Source organism: Pseudorasbora parva, chromosome 7, assembly GCF_024679245.1.
Source record: "Pseudorasbora parva isolate DD20220531a chromosome 7, ASM2467924v1, whole genome shotgun sequence".
NCBI lineage: Eukaryota > Metazoa > Chordata > Actinopteri > Cypriniformes > Gobionidae > Pseudorasbora > Pseudorasbora parva.
This window is the reverse complement of record NC_090178.1, coordinates 24,112,893-24,130,793: the sequence shown is the minus strand read 5'-3', so window position 1 is coordinate 24,130,793 and position 17,901 is coordinate 24,112,893. Positions and strand designations below refer to the sequence as shown.

Below are 17,901 nucleotides of genomic sequence, written 5' to 3'. Positions count from 1 at the left end.
CTAAATTCAAAATAGCAACTGCTTTTAGCAGACACGTCCACAGCACTGTCATCTATGGTACGATTTAAAAAAATGTAGGCTTAATAAATGAAAGGTCGCTGCAGAGCAGCTATGTGTTTACATTTAGCCGTCCTATATAATTATGCACGTGCACGATTATTGAGTATGGACGTTGGTTCTCATTTTTACCCAAGCATTTTATTTTATTTTTAGAATTTGTATTATATGTTCTTGTTGTGTTTGTATTGTGTATGTGCACTGGAATTCTTGTGTGCAAGCACACTTGGCAATAAAGCCCTTTGTGATTCGGATTACCTCATCAGTTCTTTGAATTAGTGAAGGTTTGATGAAATCTTCCGACTAACAGTCCCACCTACCGGCCGGAACAAGTATTGCTCAAAACCATTGAAAAACTGTTAGCAGGGGCCAGTTGCATTGACCTCTAGCGGTGCTCTTAGGCTACAGTTAACACTTTGGGTCTTCAAGTTCACTTAAACCCCAAACGTTGCAGAAAGATTGTACTTTATTGTACATGTTTAATAAAAATGATATATGCATTTTCTTTTTTTACTTCTCAATTAAGTTAAATGCTGCGTTTTGCACTTTGCATAAGACGTGTTGTTTCGGCATTCTGATACTGCTTTTAAAATTTAGACAGCTATTGCAGTCTTTCACTGTTTGTTTTTTAAGTTCACCCACAATAAAAAAGACTGACATGCTTGATAACAGATTATTTAGAAATGTAATAGAATCCAGAACGCTGAATTGAAGTGTCAAGTCAAATAAAAATCACTGAGAACTTCTACATAAACTCACATCATTGTGCTTAATGAATCAGACACGTGGTAGTTCCAATTTTCTGTTGAAAACTGATCTGACAAGTGCAGTGCTATTTTTTGAATGCCAAAATCTTGCATACCAAAGAAAATGAGTAGAGAATTTAGACTAATTGTTTATGAAATGGGTTCTACCTTGGGACAAAATTGAAGCATTTCTTACAATACAATTTTAATAAATTGGCAAACATGTTAAACTGTCTGCCTTGCCCGAATAATAAAAAATGCATTATCCAGATTCAATATCTGCAGTCACATTTGAATTCAATTTAATATTTTTGCAACTTTGTCTCACCTAAAAAAAAAAAAAGCTACATGTCCTCTCCTGTAAAATGCTACAGGCTCTGTTCATTCACCAGATCAGTTTCTAACAGTTGTTTGTGTATTTTTACATTTGCTTATAGTGAATGCAAGTCTCATGGTATGGCAAAACCCATTGAGAATCATTTAGATCAAAAACTAAAATTTGAGAGGGATAATTTAAAAATTAAACTAACATTTTCAAAACTATATGAATGATTCAGTTGAACATGATTTTGCAGAACTTAATTGCCTAAAATGTTATAAATATATCATCCATGATTTAATGAAGCATTTTCCTCAAAACTATAATTGACTATCACCAAGTTGTCTCAAACAAGCTACAGCACAAAGTTAAGGAAACAAAGCAGCAACATTTCATATTTCCCTGCAAATTTGTGATTGGATTAATTTAAGATTCTAGCTTTGAATGTCGGAGGATGATTTTTTTCCTTCTTTAAAAGGTTTTTTGTTGTCGTTTCAGACAGTCTGTCGGGAATCACTCTTATAGGGTTATATACATTTTCACAAACTTTTTTGAACACTGATCTAGTTTAGTTGGCATACACTTGGTGCATGTCTTATAAAATTTTAAAAAATAAACATCTGGGAGAAAGAGAAGAGGAAAGTTGGGAGAATATGAGTATTGGAACCGAGCAATCTGGCTTAAAGTGACATCAGCTTTGTAAAGAGCTTTGTAACTTATATACAAGTATTTAAATAAGTTTAAGTTAGTCGTATATGCTAGTACGTCAGATGGAGCATCACTGAATGACAAACCATGATGACTGTGCATTTATACAACAATAATAAAATAATACATTGGCATAAAAAAGGAAATTTACTTTGATACTTAAGTACTTTTGAAAACAAATACTTCTGTACTTTTACTAGAGTAAAAATCTGTTTTTACAACTTTCACTTGTAACGGCTTAATATTTGACCAGTAGTACTTTCACTTTTACTCAAGTAAAAGAGTTGTGTACTTAGTCCACCTCTGATCATGGGATGATTTGGCCTCAAGTAATGGAGAACTCCTGGCTGCCAACACAAACTAAACCTTATATTACACGAGCCCACATGATGGCACTGTTACTGTGCAGCAACCACACACTTCAGCTCAGTTTGACGGCTATGCATTCATCCATTAACCGCTTCAAATTCCTCTGCCAAAACTAGCAGAAGGGAAATAAAGACACTTGTCTTAATGAGTAAATCAATCAGCATCCTTGCCAAGTTACACAAATCCAGCCTTACTGTTCATCAGACTCTAAGAAGATGATGCAAGCAAATTGCCTGAAGCACCTAAGACTGAATTAATGCAAAATATGACTCAAAGACCCAGAACTGATAACAAACATGAGAACATCAAGTTAAAATATGGATGGGAGTGATGAATATTTATTTGCAGAACCTGAAGATAAATGTGTTCAGGAAGGTTAAATAATTACTTTTAAGCTGCGTCCCTGAAGGAAACAAAAAGAAACAAAGACAGACAGTGGTTGGTTTCTCACAAAAGTTTATTTTACACTTCAAGATTTCTTGCTTGCAGCAGCAACCTGCAACAAATAAGGAAGAAAAGATCAGGATTAAGAGAAATCCATGTCACATCAGCCTGGTTATTTCCTGCACTCTGTTGCACCAAAATCCTTGTGAAACGAATCAACTGTGGGGGGAAAATTCAGGAGCCTTTAAGGTTCTGGGTTTGATCCGAGCCAGGGGGATAGGAGCAACATTGGGTTCTACACTGACATTGTTTTTGCTCATGCCAGCAATGAAAAGCCAAGCATATCAACAGTACTCTGGAAAGAGTCAGAGTGCAGAAAACACAGCCAGGGCAAGCACAACATAAAATCACGTTAACTCATCTGAATTCAGCTCATTAAGGGGATCAGGCAGAATAAAACGCCGCCATACGGCAGCCCAGCGAGCATGAAATTCAATCGGCTTGTTTACTTCCTTCAGCATCGGTTTGGCGCACAGCGGTAGCTCGCAGGGAAAGCGAAGGACCAACAGAGGGGCGAAATGCAAGCGAAGGCTCCGGAGGGGATCTGCATGCATTTCCTTTTTGAAGATAGTACTGTGTCCACATATTAAAATCAAACTGTTGCCTTTTAAAGTGAAAATGGGTTTTTCACATTCAGTACCTGGATCTGCTCTCACTCATGCTGAATTTGAGCAGCATCATTTTAATTCCTCTGAAATTTGATAACTTAGGCGAAAAGCAATTCATGTAAATTCTGAGGACCACCATCTGTTGTACAATATCTGACTAACTTCAGAAGTCTGATGAAATATCTGTTACAAATGCTCGAGTTTACAAATATAGTAGTACATTAACACTTACCTGCCCAGCAATTCTGTCCAGGTCTCTGGTACCCTGAGGGGTCAGTCTACGCCCTCTGGGAAACGACAACAATCGAGAATTAGTTGGGGAAACTATAATATAACCATAGATACAGTATAGATCAGGTGTAGGCATGTGACGGCAAAAATGTTCATGTTGCGATGTTTGCTAAAGCTTTTATCACGATATCACGGTATTGACAACGTTGCAAAAAAAGGGGCCATACTATAACAGTTATAACTTTTCTTATAACAAAAATAACTAAAGATAAATACAATAAAACAATACATAAATTATAAAGTAAAATTATTCAAAATAAACAGATTAATTCTGTCTCATTGATGTTAATATTAGTTATGCATTTACAATGAGCAATAGCTAGATGTGTCACATCAGGGAGCTTTGCTGCCGTACCATGGGTGCAGTGGCATAATGTTATTACGCAGTGCCTGAAACTAGTCCCCAGCATGCTCTGTGCAAGCAGGTTGTCACGTTGGTTATACTGACGGAAGTTAGCCTACTTTCATGCGCTGCTTAATATCATTGCACCGCTGCACACATGGTACGGCAGCAGAGCTCCCTGATTATGTCAGACAGAGTTATGGCACGTATGGAGATAAAAACGTTATGTATGGACTTATCTAACTCTGGAGGATACGGTGAATAAGCTAAAGTCCATCAAGCGCATCCTCCTGCACAAGGGATGCGCATAAGCACTTTGTGCCACTCTGTTTTGGAGCCTTTAGTATAATACTTTAGCGCAATGAAAGATTATTAATAGTCTTTGTTTTGCCCCATCTATAATATGTTGCTGCTGCCTCAATAAATCAAAGTTACACCATACATTTAAAATGCATTTTATTTCTTAGTATATAGACCCTGTTGTACTTGTTTTTCATTAATGTATTTTACAATGTGTAACATTACCAGATTGAGTGCTACACTTATTCTCCACTAAAATGTCTTTTTTTCGCTAAACATTTAGGTTTTATACAATTATTGTGCACATATGATTTTTCTAAAGTAACATTTGCTGCCGAATTATCCACCATTTCGTTTATAATAGTAGCTTTGATTTTATAGTTCCTTGTAGATTTTTTTTTTTCCCCTTTATAATGAAGTTGTCTGCATTTAGAAGATTGTGACACTGAGGTATAGAAATTATACATTGAATTTAGGCCAACTTTTGCTGGTATCGGTTCTGTGGGGAAAAATGGTATCGTGTTTCCCAACTTGGAGATGAACTCTGCTGGACCGTGACCCTCCAGGAGCAGGACTGGACACCCCTGACAACCCTCAACAATGAGTGTAAATCACCTGCATATGCAACTAAATCTTCACTCTGGGCAAATAAAGCGAGGCCAAAAAATGCCTATCTTTAGCCATTGTTTAATAAACTCTTGGATTTTACTTGCCAATGTGTGTAGAGGCCAAGTTTACTATAAATATAAAGAGCACACTTCATGTAAACAATATTCTTTGTTGTTTTCTTGTCAAAATAACAGTTCATTTGGAATTATTCTTTTAAGAACAAGGAGAATATGTGCCGATTTATCCTGTAGTGGGCGGAACTAATACGCAAATGGTAATCTCATTAGCTGGCGGATCAAAATGGATTTAATTTTTCAGCCTTCTAAAAGGACCAATTCTTAGTTGTGGTCATATGAGGGAAACTTAATCGAGGATGGTCCCCCTGTCTGTAATAGGGGAAAACTAGACTATTAAGGGTGACATTTAAGGGATAATGATGTACATTATTGCACACTTGTGTTTTTCTTCATCATATAACAAATTACAGGAACATTGAAATTAATGTTTTAAATTTATAAATCCAATTTGTAAAACTATCATCCAGACATGATCACAACAATATTATAGTAGTATTAATAGTAAAGTCCTCTGATTTCACGTTCAATACAATCAGTAACAGATGGCAAGTTGCATTTTAATGAAACGAGAGAGCGCATCCATGTGATACTGATGTGTGCTGTGTTATAATGCATTGTCGTTATAAGAAAAGAAACTGCTTACAGCTGCTTGCTTTGTTGTTTGCTGTTTTTTAAAATATAAAACTTTAAAAGGTTTTCAGTCTGTTCAATTTGAACAAAACTGATAATTGAATAATCACTATAAATGTGATATGAAATTCATACCGTCCCATCCCTAACTGTATATTGTTAGTAGTATAATTTGTAATATTCTCTTAATATTTACGATTATTTTCTTTTCGACAGAAACACTGAATGACCAACAATATCTTTAGCACCACCACCAGTCACAAGTTTTTTAAATAGCTATGCCATTTTACAAAGATAAGCCAATTTGGTAGAATCATACACACACACTTAAAAATAGTATCAGTCTGGAAAGTAAACAAAATTCTTTAAAAATTACTAGCCAAAGGCAATTCTACTGCCATGATGTGTAAAGGGTTGCCTGACCAAAAGCAAGTCTGCAAACTACTCACCCATTGGGGTCTTTCTCCACCATCTTGAGGCCCTCAAGGGCCTGGAGCACTTTACGGGCCACGTTCTTAGAACCCACGCTGAAGTGAGAGGGGCACACACCATTCCTCTTACGCCCGCCGTAGATCTTGGTCATAGAGCCCACGCCAACACCTCCACGCAGGTACAGATGACGCACTGTGGAGGCTGAGAGAGGACAGAGATGGTCAGGAGAAGAGATTTCTTCAGGGCAGTGGAAGATTACAGAAGGCAACATGCTAAGAAACACCACTAAATGAAAGTCTGATCAAACTCGCAGCAAAACTGCAGCACATGGCACAAAATCTGTAATTTCAGTTATTAACTACTCAAACTCAGCTCTTAATTTTACAGTGCGTCAACTGGGATCTTTGCTCGTTTCAGAAAGTCTCAGCTTTGCAGCACACCAGAAACTGCCGACACATTAACAGGACAAGGTCATTAATAATCGAGCCCAATACTGACAGAATTGCTTGCTTTTACCATCCATTGTTTTCCACCAGATTCTCAGAGTAAACATTTAAGACCACTAAACTTTGTCATCATTTGAAAACATTACATTTGTGCTTACAGCACAAAGCATTCAAATGGATCAATCCATCACAAAACGGCAAAATAAAGTTTACCACACTAAAGGTGGGCGTACACTGTGCGAGCTCGGACACTCAGGAGGTTGTGAGCCATTGAGCACATTACAAGTCAGTTAACCTTAGCCGGTGGCAATCACATGAGCTTTCGCACTAAACACGAAGACTAATGCTTTTAATGTTGCTGCTATAGCTTCGGATAGAAAACAGAAAAATGCAAGTGTGCAAATGATTTGGGGAAAAGCATAGAACAGTTATTCATTTCGACAAAAACTATATTGTGTATACTTTTGTGCGTACACTGCAGGGTTGCAGCCACTGGGCTATAATAATTAGAGCTGCAACTAACGAGTGGTAACTGATTCATTGGCTAATTATTTTTGCTTAATCAAATCAGTCAAATTATCTTTTTTTATTGACAACACTATTCCACATCATCTCATATGCGATAAGCATCTTACATTTATATCCAAACAAACAGTTATCCCTTTGCCGTTACCACTCAAACACGTTGACTTTTAAACCTAAATGTAATGTCCAACAACAGATGTTTCAGCTAAAATAATATTTTTGGGCTGATTATTAAGTCTCCCTCTATCGCGTCCCGTCTGTTTGACATACATGCACACTGGAGCTCGTTCAGTAAAGTATGAAGTTTAACACAGACTGTCAGGATGAACTTTCAGGCAAAATGGAAATACTTGCATGATTATAACGTTTACAGACAAGGATAACCATAAAACTAAACATTAATGCTGAGGAAACTAATTAATCTTGGGATCTAATTAATTTATGATTGTATACCAAAACAATTATCATTTAACAGAATAAAAAATTTAGAATGAGGAAAACTTCATAATCTTCAAACTTTTTGTTAGTATTGTACTCGCAGATCACATGGGTAGGGTACTTTTTACTGCATGTGTGTGTGTGGTCTGTCAGCCACCCTGACTGGGCCAATCCCCAAATTTTTTAAACATGCATGTAGCGTTATCAGCTTAGCTGATAATTCCCTTCACACAATGCGAGCCGTGACTGTAATAAAAAAACTTTATTTCGTAACAAGACATGAAGATAATGTTGGCATAATGACAGACATAACCGGGCTACATCTCATCTTGACAGCGTTTGTTCCAGGCAGCTTTTACTTACAGTGCGGTGAGATGACGTTGACTGTTGACAGTGTTATCACACCGGGACGTTAGGTCATACTTCCGGATTAACGTTAACTCCTGGATGTTTTGCATTAGGTACTTTTATCAACACTTCCATCATGCCGTTTTTTTTTTCTATAAGTAAATGCTCAAAGATCCAGACAGCACATTCTAATCTTTTTTCTTAATTTTACAGTTGAATGGAGGCGAGAACTGATCAGGGTCAAAGTTCAATATGGAATGGATTAATCTGCATTATTTTTAATGTGTTATTTTTTCTCAGATTAATTCATCGAAATTAACGTGTTATTTTGACAGCCCTACAATATTTATTTATATATTTAGACGATATTAGTCTGATTAAAGGTGCACTACGCAACTTTCCGTCCACTGGAGGGCGCCTATTCTAAACAAATGTGTAGTTTGATGACGCCAAGTGTGAGCGCAGTATCTTGGGAGATGTGGGCTGCGTCCGAAAACCTAGGCAGCTGACTTGTAAGGCAGCGTTTTGTGCATTAAGGCATCTCATGAAATTAATTTCGGACAGACTTCTAAGGAAGTGTAACAGTTTCATGATCTACAGGAAAATAGAGAGAGCTCTAGTGGAAACTAAACATTTAATTACTACAGTAGTAATTTCTGTAATATCTTGGTTTTATGCAACTTCTGGACGCCATCTTTTTTTCCCCAGCTCAACTGTCACTGAATGGAAAGCACAGGATTGTGGGATGTCAAAGGCAGCGAAGGACACATGTACGCTGCCTTCAAAAAAAAAAAAAAAAACGATCAGATGAAGGTCTCTCAGGAGACAGGAAGTGAAGTTAACATTAGATTCGGAGGCAGCTTGATGCCTTCCTGCCTTGAAATGTGTCCTCCGAAGTTCATGAATGTGGTTATTAACGTTACTGTAGTGTAAAGCAGAGCAGGAGCGAGTGTTGTGGAGAGGAGCACAGGCGCTGTAGCGATTGTTAAACACTCGGCTCGCAAGCACCGGGACATTATTATGACGGGATGGGACAGTCGCCGGGCGCCTGCACTATATTTCCGTGTTTCCAGTCATTATTATAAGGTAAAACAGCTGTTTATCATATTAGATACATTTAAGTGTTTAAAATGTCGTTATGACATCACTCTGTGCATCCGCTCTGCGCTGCTGTGACATGTTCACACTGCTAAAAGTAAAGCGCTCCTGACCAAAAAAAAAAAACAAGGGTAACAGTTTTTTTTCAGGGTAATTTTTATATGCCGTGCTTGACAGGCGACTCCCTCAAACGCTATGCTGACACGTCCCGGATCCTTAGTTAAAATAAGCAATTTTCTCACAATTTACAAATAGTTGGAAACATTTGGGATATTATAAGTACTCAAGTGAACAATATATATAACACTGGCCTGGTGTTTTTTGGATATTTTACTGCAAAAATACTACACAGTGAACCTTTAAGCCAAAAAATGTCATGGGCATTTCAATCTTGGTTAAATGGTAAAAGGACTGATTTTATATAGCGCTTTTAACAGACCTATGGCCATCCAGAGCGCTTTACATATATTGCCTCACATTCACACATTTATACACCGACTGCTGTGTCAGCCTATACAAGGCGCCATCCAGCTCATCTGGAGCAGCTGGGGTTAGTCGTCTTGCTCATGGACACCTCAACACTTGGTCAGGTGGAACTGGGGATCGAACCACCAACCTTCCGGTTTGCAGCCAACCTACATGAACCACTGAGCCACTGCTGCACCGGTGCGTAAATCTTTACGCATTTTACAATGTCTTTAAATAATCTTATGCAAAATAGGAGTTAGGTTTAATCTGCTCAATTATTGTCATCATCTCAATGTGTTTGGATCAAATATCCAATATCAGGCAAATAATCAGTCATAACAGACTTATATTTCCATTATATTCTTTTACACCATTGCTTGCCATTTATTTCTGACCTATGTACAGCACTTATTGAGAAAAAAAACGTTCCACATAATTAGTTCATATTTAACATTGCTAACTGTGCGTTCACACCGCCGGCGGCGAGAGCGTCAAGCTGGCCGGAAGTCATTAATTTTCAATGGGAGCCGGGCAGCGAGCTCCGGCGAGAGCGGCGCGGCGCGTCTTGGACGTCGAGGAGAGTTGAAATCAGCTCAACTTTATGGTAATGAGCTATGACGCGGTTCACCGGCAACCAGTCAGAATGTAGAAGTGCTCCGCTTGAGAGAAATCCAGAGAACGCAGGCCTGTAAACTTTGGTTCCGACCACATTAGTTCCCAAGCAATTTGTAGGAGAGGTTGATCATTGCTGTGCGGGTTTCCCTATCATTTATGACAAGATCATTCATAGTGATGTGTAATTTGTTAAGAAGTCGCGCAACACTATTTTATAGGCGCTAGAACGCTCGTTGTTCAGCGGGTGTGCAATTAATTCTTACTTTCACATTTAAACGATTTCATGAAGTTAATTTATACCCTACTTGTGGTCAGTATATCCATCAACATGCTTGTTCGATTTGCGGCCTCTTTAAATACAGTTTAAAAAAAGAAAAAACATTCGATCTACGTCAGAGCGGCAGCACGTCCACGGAGTTTTCTACCGCGTCGTTGTCAGGGCGGCAAGAGCGAATTTTGACGCTCTCGCCGGCGGCGGTGTGAAAGCACGGTAAGTGTTCAATAGCATATTGAAATGATCAAAAACCATTTGACTTCATTGGTATTATTGACCATGCATGCATACCAATCACAAGTTTGCCAATAATGATACTTGGTGCCTGGTGTGGAATTCTTGAATATAAAGCCCCACATTTTACTGGCTTTTGACAAATGCAAATTTTACATGACTTAAAATTCTGCATCCTTCACATAATGCTTTAGTGTGGTACACATGGCTTATGTTGACCCATGTACAGCCAACATCCTTGTTCTCCAGTATGTGAGGTTCAAACAGCGTTTTGCATGCCCATAATCTCTTGTAAAAGAAACAGCACACTCACCAGCTCTGATATAGAACCAGTTCTCATCGCAGGGAGCCAGCTCTTTATGCTTGGCCAATTTAACGATGTCAACCCAGTCTGGCACCTTCAGCTTCCCCGACCTGCCAAAACACCAGGCTAAAAAATAAACTACAGTATACACAGCCCAAAAAGTATCATACAAATAAATTAGGGACACGAATACAAATATACGTCAAATATATCAACACTGAACACAAAGACAGGTGAACTGACTTCTTGAGGAAGGCTGCCAGCGCGCGGACAAACTCCTGCTGGTTGACGTCTTTCACTGTTACACCACCGCCTGGCATCTGAAAATGATAATCAATACTAAACTTAAGACACATATAGGCATAAGTTACAGATGTCTTTAGCAAGAGGGAGTCACATGTATAACGTTTATCTAGCTATTAGCTAACACGAATATGAGTTACACATTTAAGCAAGCCTAAGTGGAGACTACTGCCGACAGAATACCCATTATTATTAATAACCTTATTATTAATAACCGCAAGTGTTCGGTTTTGCGTGTGGCTGAGTTAACTTAGAAACGGCGTGTTAGCCATACGGCTAAAGACCACGTTTACACCAATGCATACTCCAACGCTTAGCTCTACTGACTAGCAAATCAATTATAATGCCGGTGTTTTGGCCCATGTAACGACAATTTGTTTTTACTTTTAATTCACTGCCTTTATAACGTAGCTTAGTTAAGTGATACATGCCGAGTAGACCAGGCCTCGGCGCGACTGCATGGGCGCAGCCATTCTTAGCATGCGATCCAATTTTATATATTTTTAATAACTACGAGTCTCTTTTCTGCTTATTTTTATTGCGATTCGGGGTCAATATGATTACTGCTACGTTACAAGGTGGCTGTAGGATCAAACGAGTGTTAGATACCCTTAAAAGTCACTTTATAACCTAGAAAGATACGGAGTATGATTTACCTTGCTTGTGGACAGCAAAAGGAAGAGGGACGCGCAGGGTTTCCTTCGCGTGTTAACAGGGGCTTGTCCCGTTTGTTCTCGCGAGAATTGAACATGGTGCAGTAACGGAGTGAGGTCGCTTGTTCAACTTCACCAAATGTGCTGTGGTGTATGACTTATATCTAAATATATCAGTTTAGTGCAATTAGGCTGTGTTAACTGGTCACACTAAATATAAGTGTGTTCATGAAGTAGACTTAGTGCAGTTCGCCACTGTCCACAAATTTGAATGTATTTCTTTTTCTGTTCATCATACATCCATAATTGTGCCAAATCTATATATGGATGCAAAATTAACAAATGTGACTTTACAGCTATTTTTGAACAAACTAGAAGAAGTGTATTAGGTATAGAGTGGTTTTTGTTATCACAACTGACGTGAATGCATAGGTTATATTCTTTTTCAGTAGTAAACAAACTTTCTTCGACATTTCAGGTATCTCAACATAGCCTTTAATATTCAACTGATTGCTGAAAGGTTTTTTTCATTGAGTATGTTTTTACACATTTTAAGCAGTGTTCACTTAGCACATTTCATCACCAATTCCAATACAACATGAGTAAAAGTCTTTGAGATTCTGATTTGATATTCTTAAGTATTTTACCTGTGCGGAATGTAGACTCAAAAATGCACTGGTCCTCAACATCTAAACGAGTGAAGAAACAGTTAATTTGTGAGGAGAGCGATCACATTTTTATTTTCTAAAATAAAAGCACCTAAAAATAGCAATAAATCAATGTCTTTTTTCTAATAAATGTTTCTAAATATATATTGTTAATGTTTTATTAATTCAAAGAGTTTTTTTTTCATCTGCACAACAATAGGCTAATCGATTCTTTGATGACCCAATAAGTGCAATTCACATTTATTCCTCAAGGTGGCAATGTCTGATACACAATGATGACGTGATGGATAATTACCTCAGGCACAAAACAAAAGAATAGGAAGAATCATCAGCAAAACTTGAAATGGCTCAACGATTTACTGTAGAGAAAGAACTGAACGCAATCAAATATTAATTAGTGTCAATGTCACTTGATGGTGGATCTGGTGAGAAGCGGTTAGTGATCAAAATACAGATTTTTGAAGATGTTGAAAATTATACTTTTGAGAATAAGGTTGAGGTTTTTTCCATTCACCAATCAATTGTATATCTAAACTTTGTATAAAGATGATTCTCAACTGTTATGAAAGATATAATGAATGAATGATTTGATATACCCTTTTTTCTTTGATTATTTTGCAATATGTTTGTGTTAACATGGCCATAAATGCCATTCCCATTTAATGCAATATATAGCCTACTTATCTAATTTGCATATATATGAGTTCTTGGGGCAGCATGTAGCCTAATATATAACTACTAAACTAGAACAGTTAAGAGACACAAGAATTGTGAAATAAATTATAAATCAATATTCTTATGAAGTGTATATGTGTGTGTGTGTGTGTGTGTGTGTGTGTGTGTGTGTGTGTGTGTGTGTGTGTGTGTGTGTGTGCGTGCGTGCGTGCGTGCGTGCGTGCGTGCGTGCGTGCGTGCGTGCGTGCGTGCATGTGTGCGTGTTAAAGATATGTAATAACCAGAGTAATAATTGGGAATGTTTTCATAGGGATATCTCATACTTCATAAGAATATTGATTTATAATTTATTTCCCAATTCTTGTGCCCTCTACATGTATGAAATCGATGCCCTGTTTCGTAACAGAAAGTCAGATTTAAATGGTAATTACAAAATATTATAATACTTCCATAAGAGTGCTAAATTTCATCATTCAGTCATTTTTAAAGGCCAAAGGAGAGGGTGTTCTCATGATTACATCTAAACATTTAGTGCCTCTGAAAAGCCCTGAATGTGCTCCTTACATCCAGACTTAAAACCGTGTCTGTATTTTGAGAAGATCATATGTGGACAAAATTTGATAACATGCGGGAAAACAGGAAATTCATGTGGTTCTTCCCGTTAGGGTTTAAAATACTTAATTGTCTACCAAATTGTCTACCAAATACTACCAAATTGTCAATAATGGATACAAAATCTACAGGGAGTGCAGAATTATTAGGCAAGTTGTATTTTTGAGGATTAATTTTATTATTGAACAACAACCATGTTCTCAATGAACACAAAAATCTCATTAATATCAAAGCTGAATATTTTTGGAAGTTTTAGTTTTTAGTTTTAGCTATTTTAGGGGGATATCTGTGTGTGCAGGTGACTATTACTGTGCATAATTATTAGGCAACTTAACAAAAAACAAATTTATACCCATTTCAATTATTTATTTTTACCAGTGAAACCGATATAACATCTCAACATTCACAAATATACATTTCTGACATTCAAAAACCAAACAAAAACAAATCCGTGACCAATATAGCCACCTTTCTTTGCAAGGACACTCAAAAGCCTGCCATCTATGGATTCTGTCAGTGTTTTGATCTGTTCACCTTCAACATTGCGTGCAGCAGCAACCACAGCCTCCCAGACACTGTTCAGAGAGGTGTACTGTTTTCCCTCCTTGTAAATCGCACATTTGATGATGGACCACAGGTTCTCAATGGGGTTCAGATCAGGTGAACAAGGAGGCCATATCATTAGATTTTCTTCTTTTATACCCTTTCTTGCCAGCCACGCTGTGGAGTACTTGGACGCGTGTGATGGAGCATTGTCCTGCATGAAAATCATGTTTTTCTTGAAGGATGCAGACTTCTTCCTGTACCACTGCTTGAAGAAGGTGTCTTCCAGAAACTGGCAGTAGGACTGGGAGTTGAGCTTGACTCCATCCTCAACCCGAAAAGGCCCCACAAGCTCATCTTTGATGATACCAGCCCAAACCAGTACTCCACCTCCACCTTGCTGGCGTCTGAGTAGGACTGGAGCTCTCTGCCCTTTACCAATCCAGCCACGGGCCCAGGGCCAGCTTTTGCTATAGGCGAGCTAGGCGGTTGCCTAAGGCGACAATTGTGTTAGGGGCGCGAGCGCGCTCTAGTGCCGCCCATTACTTCCCATTAAGCAAAGAATCGGAACAAGCGAAATACAACATAATGTTTATTAAACATGATCATCATAGGGCGCCCCCTCAGCCACACGTTTAATTACTTATCAACCTGATTATTAAATTGAATTGATGGTTGGTGATTATTGATTATTAGTTCAGGCGTTAGGTCAGGCAAGTGCTCATCTTGCGCGTTTATCAAAAATGAGGCGTCTAAACCGTAGTCCAAACCCCGCGAATGCACAGGAATGGAAAAAGAGAAAGAAAGAAAGAGAAAGAAAGAGAGAAAGAAAGCCCAGTATAGAGGTTAGTCTTCTTATCTCAGCCAATAAGTTGTCAAACTAAATAAAATTACTTAGTATTATCAATCTTATCAACTTATATTTATTTTATAAATATTATTAATATTTCACTATATTCACTATATAGTCACTAAGCTATCACTTGCTAGTTTTCTATGGATTACTACGTATTGCAAACATAACTTCAGTGACAATAATCTACAATAACTTACATGGATGTCACTTAAATATCAAAAGTCCAGTTCATTATAAATATGGATAACGTATGCATGTTAATTTTGAAAAGTACAAACTACGTGGGCGTAACGATAGATGCCATATTATTTACATTAAACACAAATATGCTGTGTTTTAGGCTACTTAAAGATTGATTGGGCCAGACAAAATTACGGAAATCACCAAATTCTCTACAGTGGCTGTAGTGTAGGGGTAAGACGCATGCCATCAAGTTGATGCAAATCAATCAGAGGTTCGAATCCGCCTTTTGCCACACTCACTCTAGTCCACACTCACTCTAGTCCCTTTTCCAATCACACATCAGATCGGAAAGGCATTTTATTTTCAATAAAAAGTGAGAAAATATTAAAAAAGTGGAAATAAAGCGTCTAATGTGTTTAATAATAAGTGCTTCTCGGTTAGGGGTAGGCCTAGGTAAAAAGACAGGTGCTGAATTAGAGACGATAAAAGTGAGTGGGGTGGGGGGTGGGTTGGGGGAGCGTAAAACTCCATCTCACCTAGGGCAACCAAAGAGCTAGAGCCGTCCCTGCATGATTAGGTCATCCAGTCATCCATCTGGCCCATCAAGACTCACTCTCATTTCATCAGTCCATAAAACCTTAGAAAAATCAGTCTTGAGATATTTCTTGGCCGTTTCAGCTTGTGTGTCTTGTTCAGTGGTGGTCGACTTTCTGCCTTTCTTACCTTGGCCATGTCTCTGAGTATTGCACACCTTGTGCTTTTGGGTAGTGATGTTAAGTCTGACACCGATGCTCCGAAGCTTGCTTCAAACTTGACCGGTCCTCGCAGTGAACCACTGCTTCGGAGCTTGTATCATTACGTCACTAGTCACGTGAAAATGCCTTCTGAAGCAAACACACTGTTTCACTCCTGTAGTGAACCACAGACTGCTTTGACAGTGTTGACAGGTTTGATTGTATTTTCGGTTGTATTTCTTATGTGCTTTCACACATGATACTGCCATGCTAAAAAACAAATACAACTATAAATAAAACTATAGAAACCATTACTGAAATTCTATTGCATTTAATAGTTTTCATGGGAATTTTATTGGTTGTAATGGGAATTATAGTGGTCTCTGTGGCTCTCTTCTGATAGGTGTTGGGTTCTATTGGTGGGGGCATTACATCCTAATGGAATATGTCCCACACAAAAAAAAAAAAAAAAAAAAAAAAAACGTTTTAAAGCTGGTCTGATCTTCTGTCCTTGTCTAAAAAAATTATTACACACACACAACATGATAATGTTTTATGATCAAGGTGAACACATTAAATTCATCAGTATCTGTAAAGTTCACATAAATGAGTTTCACAGCACTAACACTGTTTCAGCTTTGATCGCCTTGGTAAACCCGTAATAAACGGGGCGTGAACATAAGCCTACTTGCATTTTATGGTTGTCAGCTTTGTTGCATTACATTTACTTCACCAGGAGATGGTGCTGCAATTTCTATCTGAATGAAGCTTCGAGTAATGAACCATTTTCGACACAATTGTATCAGAAAGCAATAATGCTTCGAAACGCTTCATTTGGCCATCACTACTTTTGGGCACTCCAGTGATGTTGCAGCTCTGAAATATGGCCAAACTGGTGGCAAGTGGCATCTTGGCAGCTGCACGCTTGACTTTTCTCAGTTCACGGGCAGTTATTTTGCGCCTTGGTTTTTCCACACGCTTCTTGCGACCCTGTTGACTATTTTGAACGAAACGCTTGATTGTTAGATGATCACACTTCAGAAGCTTGGCTATTTTAAGACTGCTGCATCCCTCTGCAATATATCACTATTTTTGAGTTTTCTGAGCCTGTCAAGTCCTTCTTTTGACCCATTTTGCCAAAGGAAAGGAAGTTGCCTAATAATTATGCACACCTGATATAGGGTGTTGATGTCATTAGACCACACCCCTTCTCATTACAGAGATGCACATCACCTAATATGCTTAATTGGTAGTAGGCTTTCCAGCCTATACAGCTTGGAGTAAGACAACATGCATGATGATGTGGTCAAAATACTCATTTGCCTAATAATTCTGCACTCCCTGTAGTCTAGGTTTTGAGCGCTAGCCTATATGTTCCATTGCATTTTGTAGGCTATTTGTTTGAAAATGTATTTTCTTGCCCTAAAATACATTCTGAAATATATGAAATGTATGAAATATATGGCTCGAACGAAATATATTTTCACTTTAAAAAATATATTTAATCGAACTTCACAGTTTACAACATACATTTACCATATATTTAAAATATATTTTGGCCAAAAATGTGTATGGGCTCTGTTGTCAGAGAAATGTCTTCTACGGAGTAAAGATGATAAATACACCAATATCCTTCAAAAAAGGTCTTCAGTATGACAGATAAATACATAACTGCTGCAGAAAAAGTTAGTTGCCATGCAAAATATAAGAAGTAAAATGTATTGGAGTTAACTTATTTAAAAATGTAGTCAAGTAGAGAGTAACGTTGCACTCTTAAAAATAGAGGTTCTTTTATTTATATAGCTGCATGATGCAGCTGGGGTCTTTCTTGATCAATCCAGTATGCCCACCAGTGTATCCATCCATCACTCTAGACCACAGTTGTCCAATCCTGCCAGAGAGGCTCAACATCCTGAAGAGTTTAGCTCCAATACACCTGCCTGGAAATTTCTTTTGAGTCTAAAGACCTTGATTAGCCGGTTCACGTTTGT

At 38.0% G+C, this 17,901-nt stretch overlaps 1 protein-coding gene across 1 annotated transcript; it reads right to left on the bottom strand.

Annotated features, from left to right (window-relative positions):
• Positions 1 to 2,638: 2,638 nt before the first annotated feature.
• rps19 (ribosomal protein S19) lies at positions 2,639 to 11,718 on the bottom strand. The gene is made up of 6 exons (XM_067448742.1): positions 11,643 to 11,718; positions 10,927 to 11,003; positions 10,693 to 10,793; positions 5,951 to 6,134; positions 3,484 to 3,538; positions 2,639 to 2,695 (listed from the first exon to the last, which is right to left on the bottom strand). The coding sequence occupies exons 2-6, from the start codon at positions 11,001 to 11,003 to the stop codon at positions 2,669 to 2,671; spliced, it is 444 nt and encodes a 147-aa protein (XP_067304843.1). The 5' UTR covers positions 11,643 to 11,718; the 3' UTR covers positions 2,639 to 2,668.
• Between the last annotated feature and the right edge of the window lie 6,183 nt (positions 11,719 to 17,901).

What these genes read in the sequence shown, in the direction of transcription:
- rps19 (XM_067448742.1), bottom strand. Translation starts at nt 11,003, where the DNA reads ATGCCAGGCGGTGGTGTAACAGTGAAAGACGTCAACCAGCAGGAGTTT. An exon ending in CTGGCAGCCTTCCTCAAGAA is followed by an intron (nt 10,794 to 10,926) that starts GTCAGTTCACCT and finishes GTGTTTTGGCAG; the next exon opens with GTCGGGGAAGCTGAAGGTGC. An exon ending in CTGGTTCTATATCAGAGCTG is followed by an intron (nt 6,135 to 10,692) that starts GTGAGTGTGCTG and finishes GTCCTCTCTCAG; the next exon opens with CCTCCACAGTGCGTCATCTG.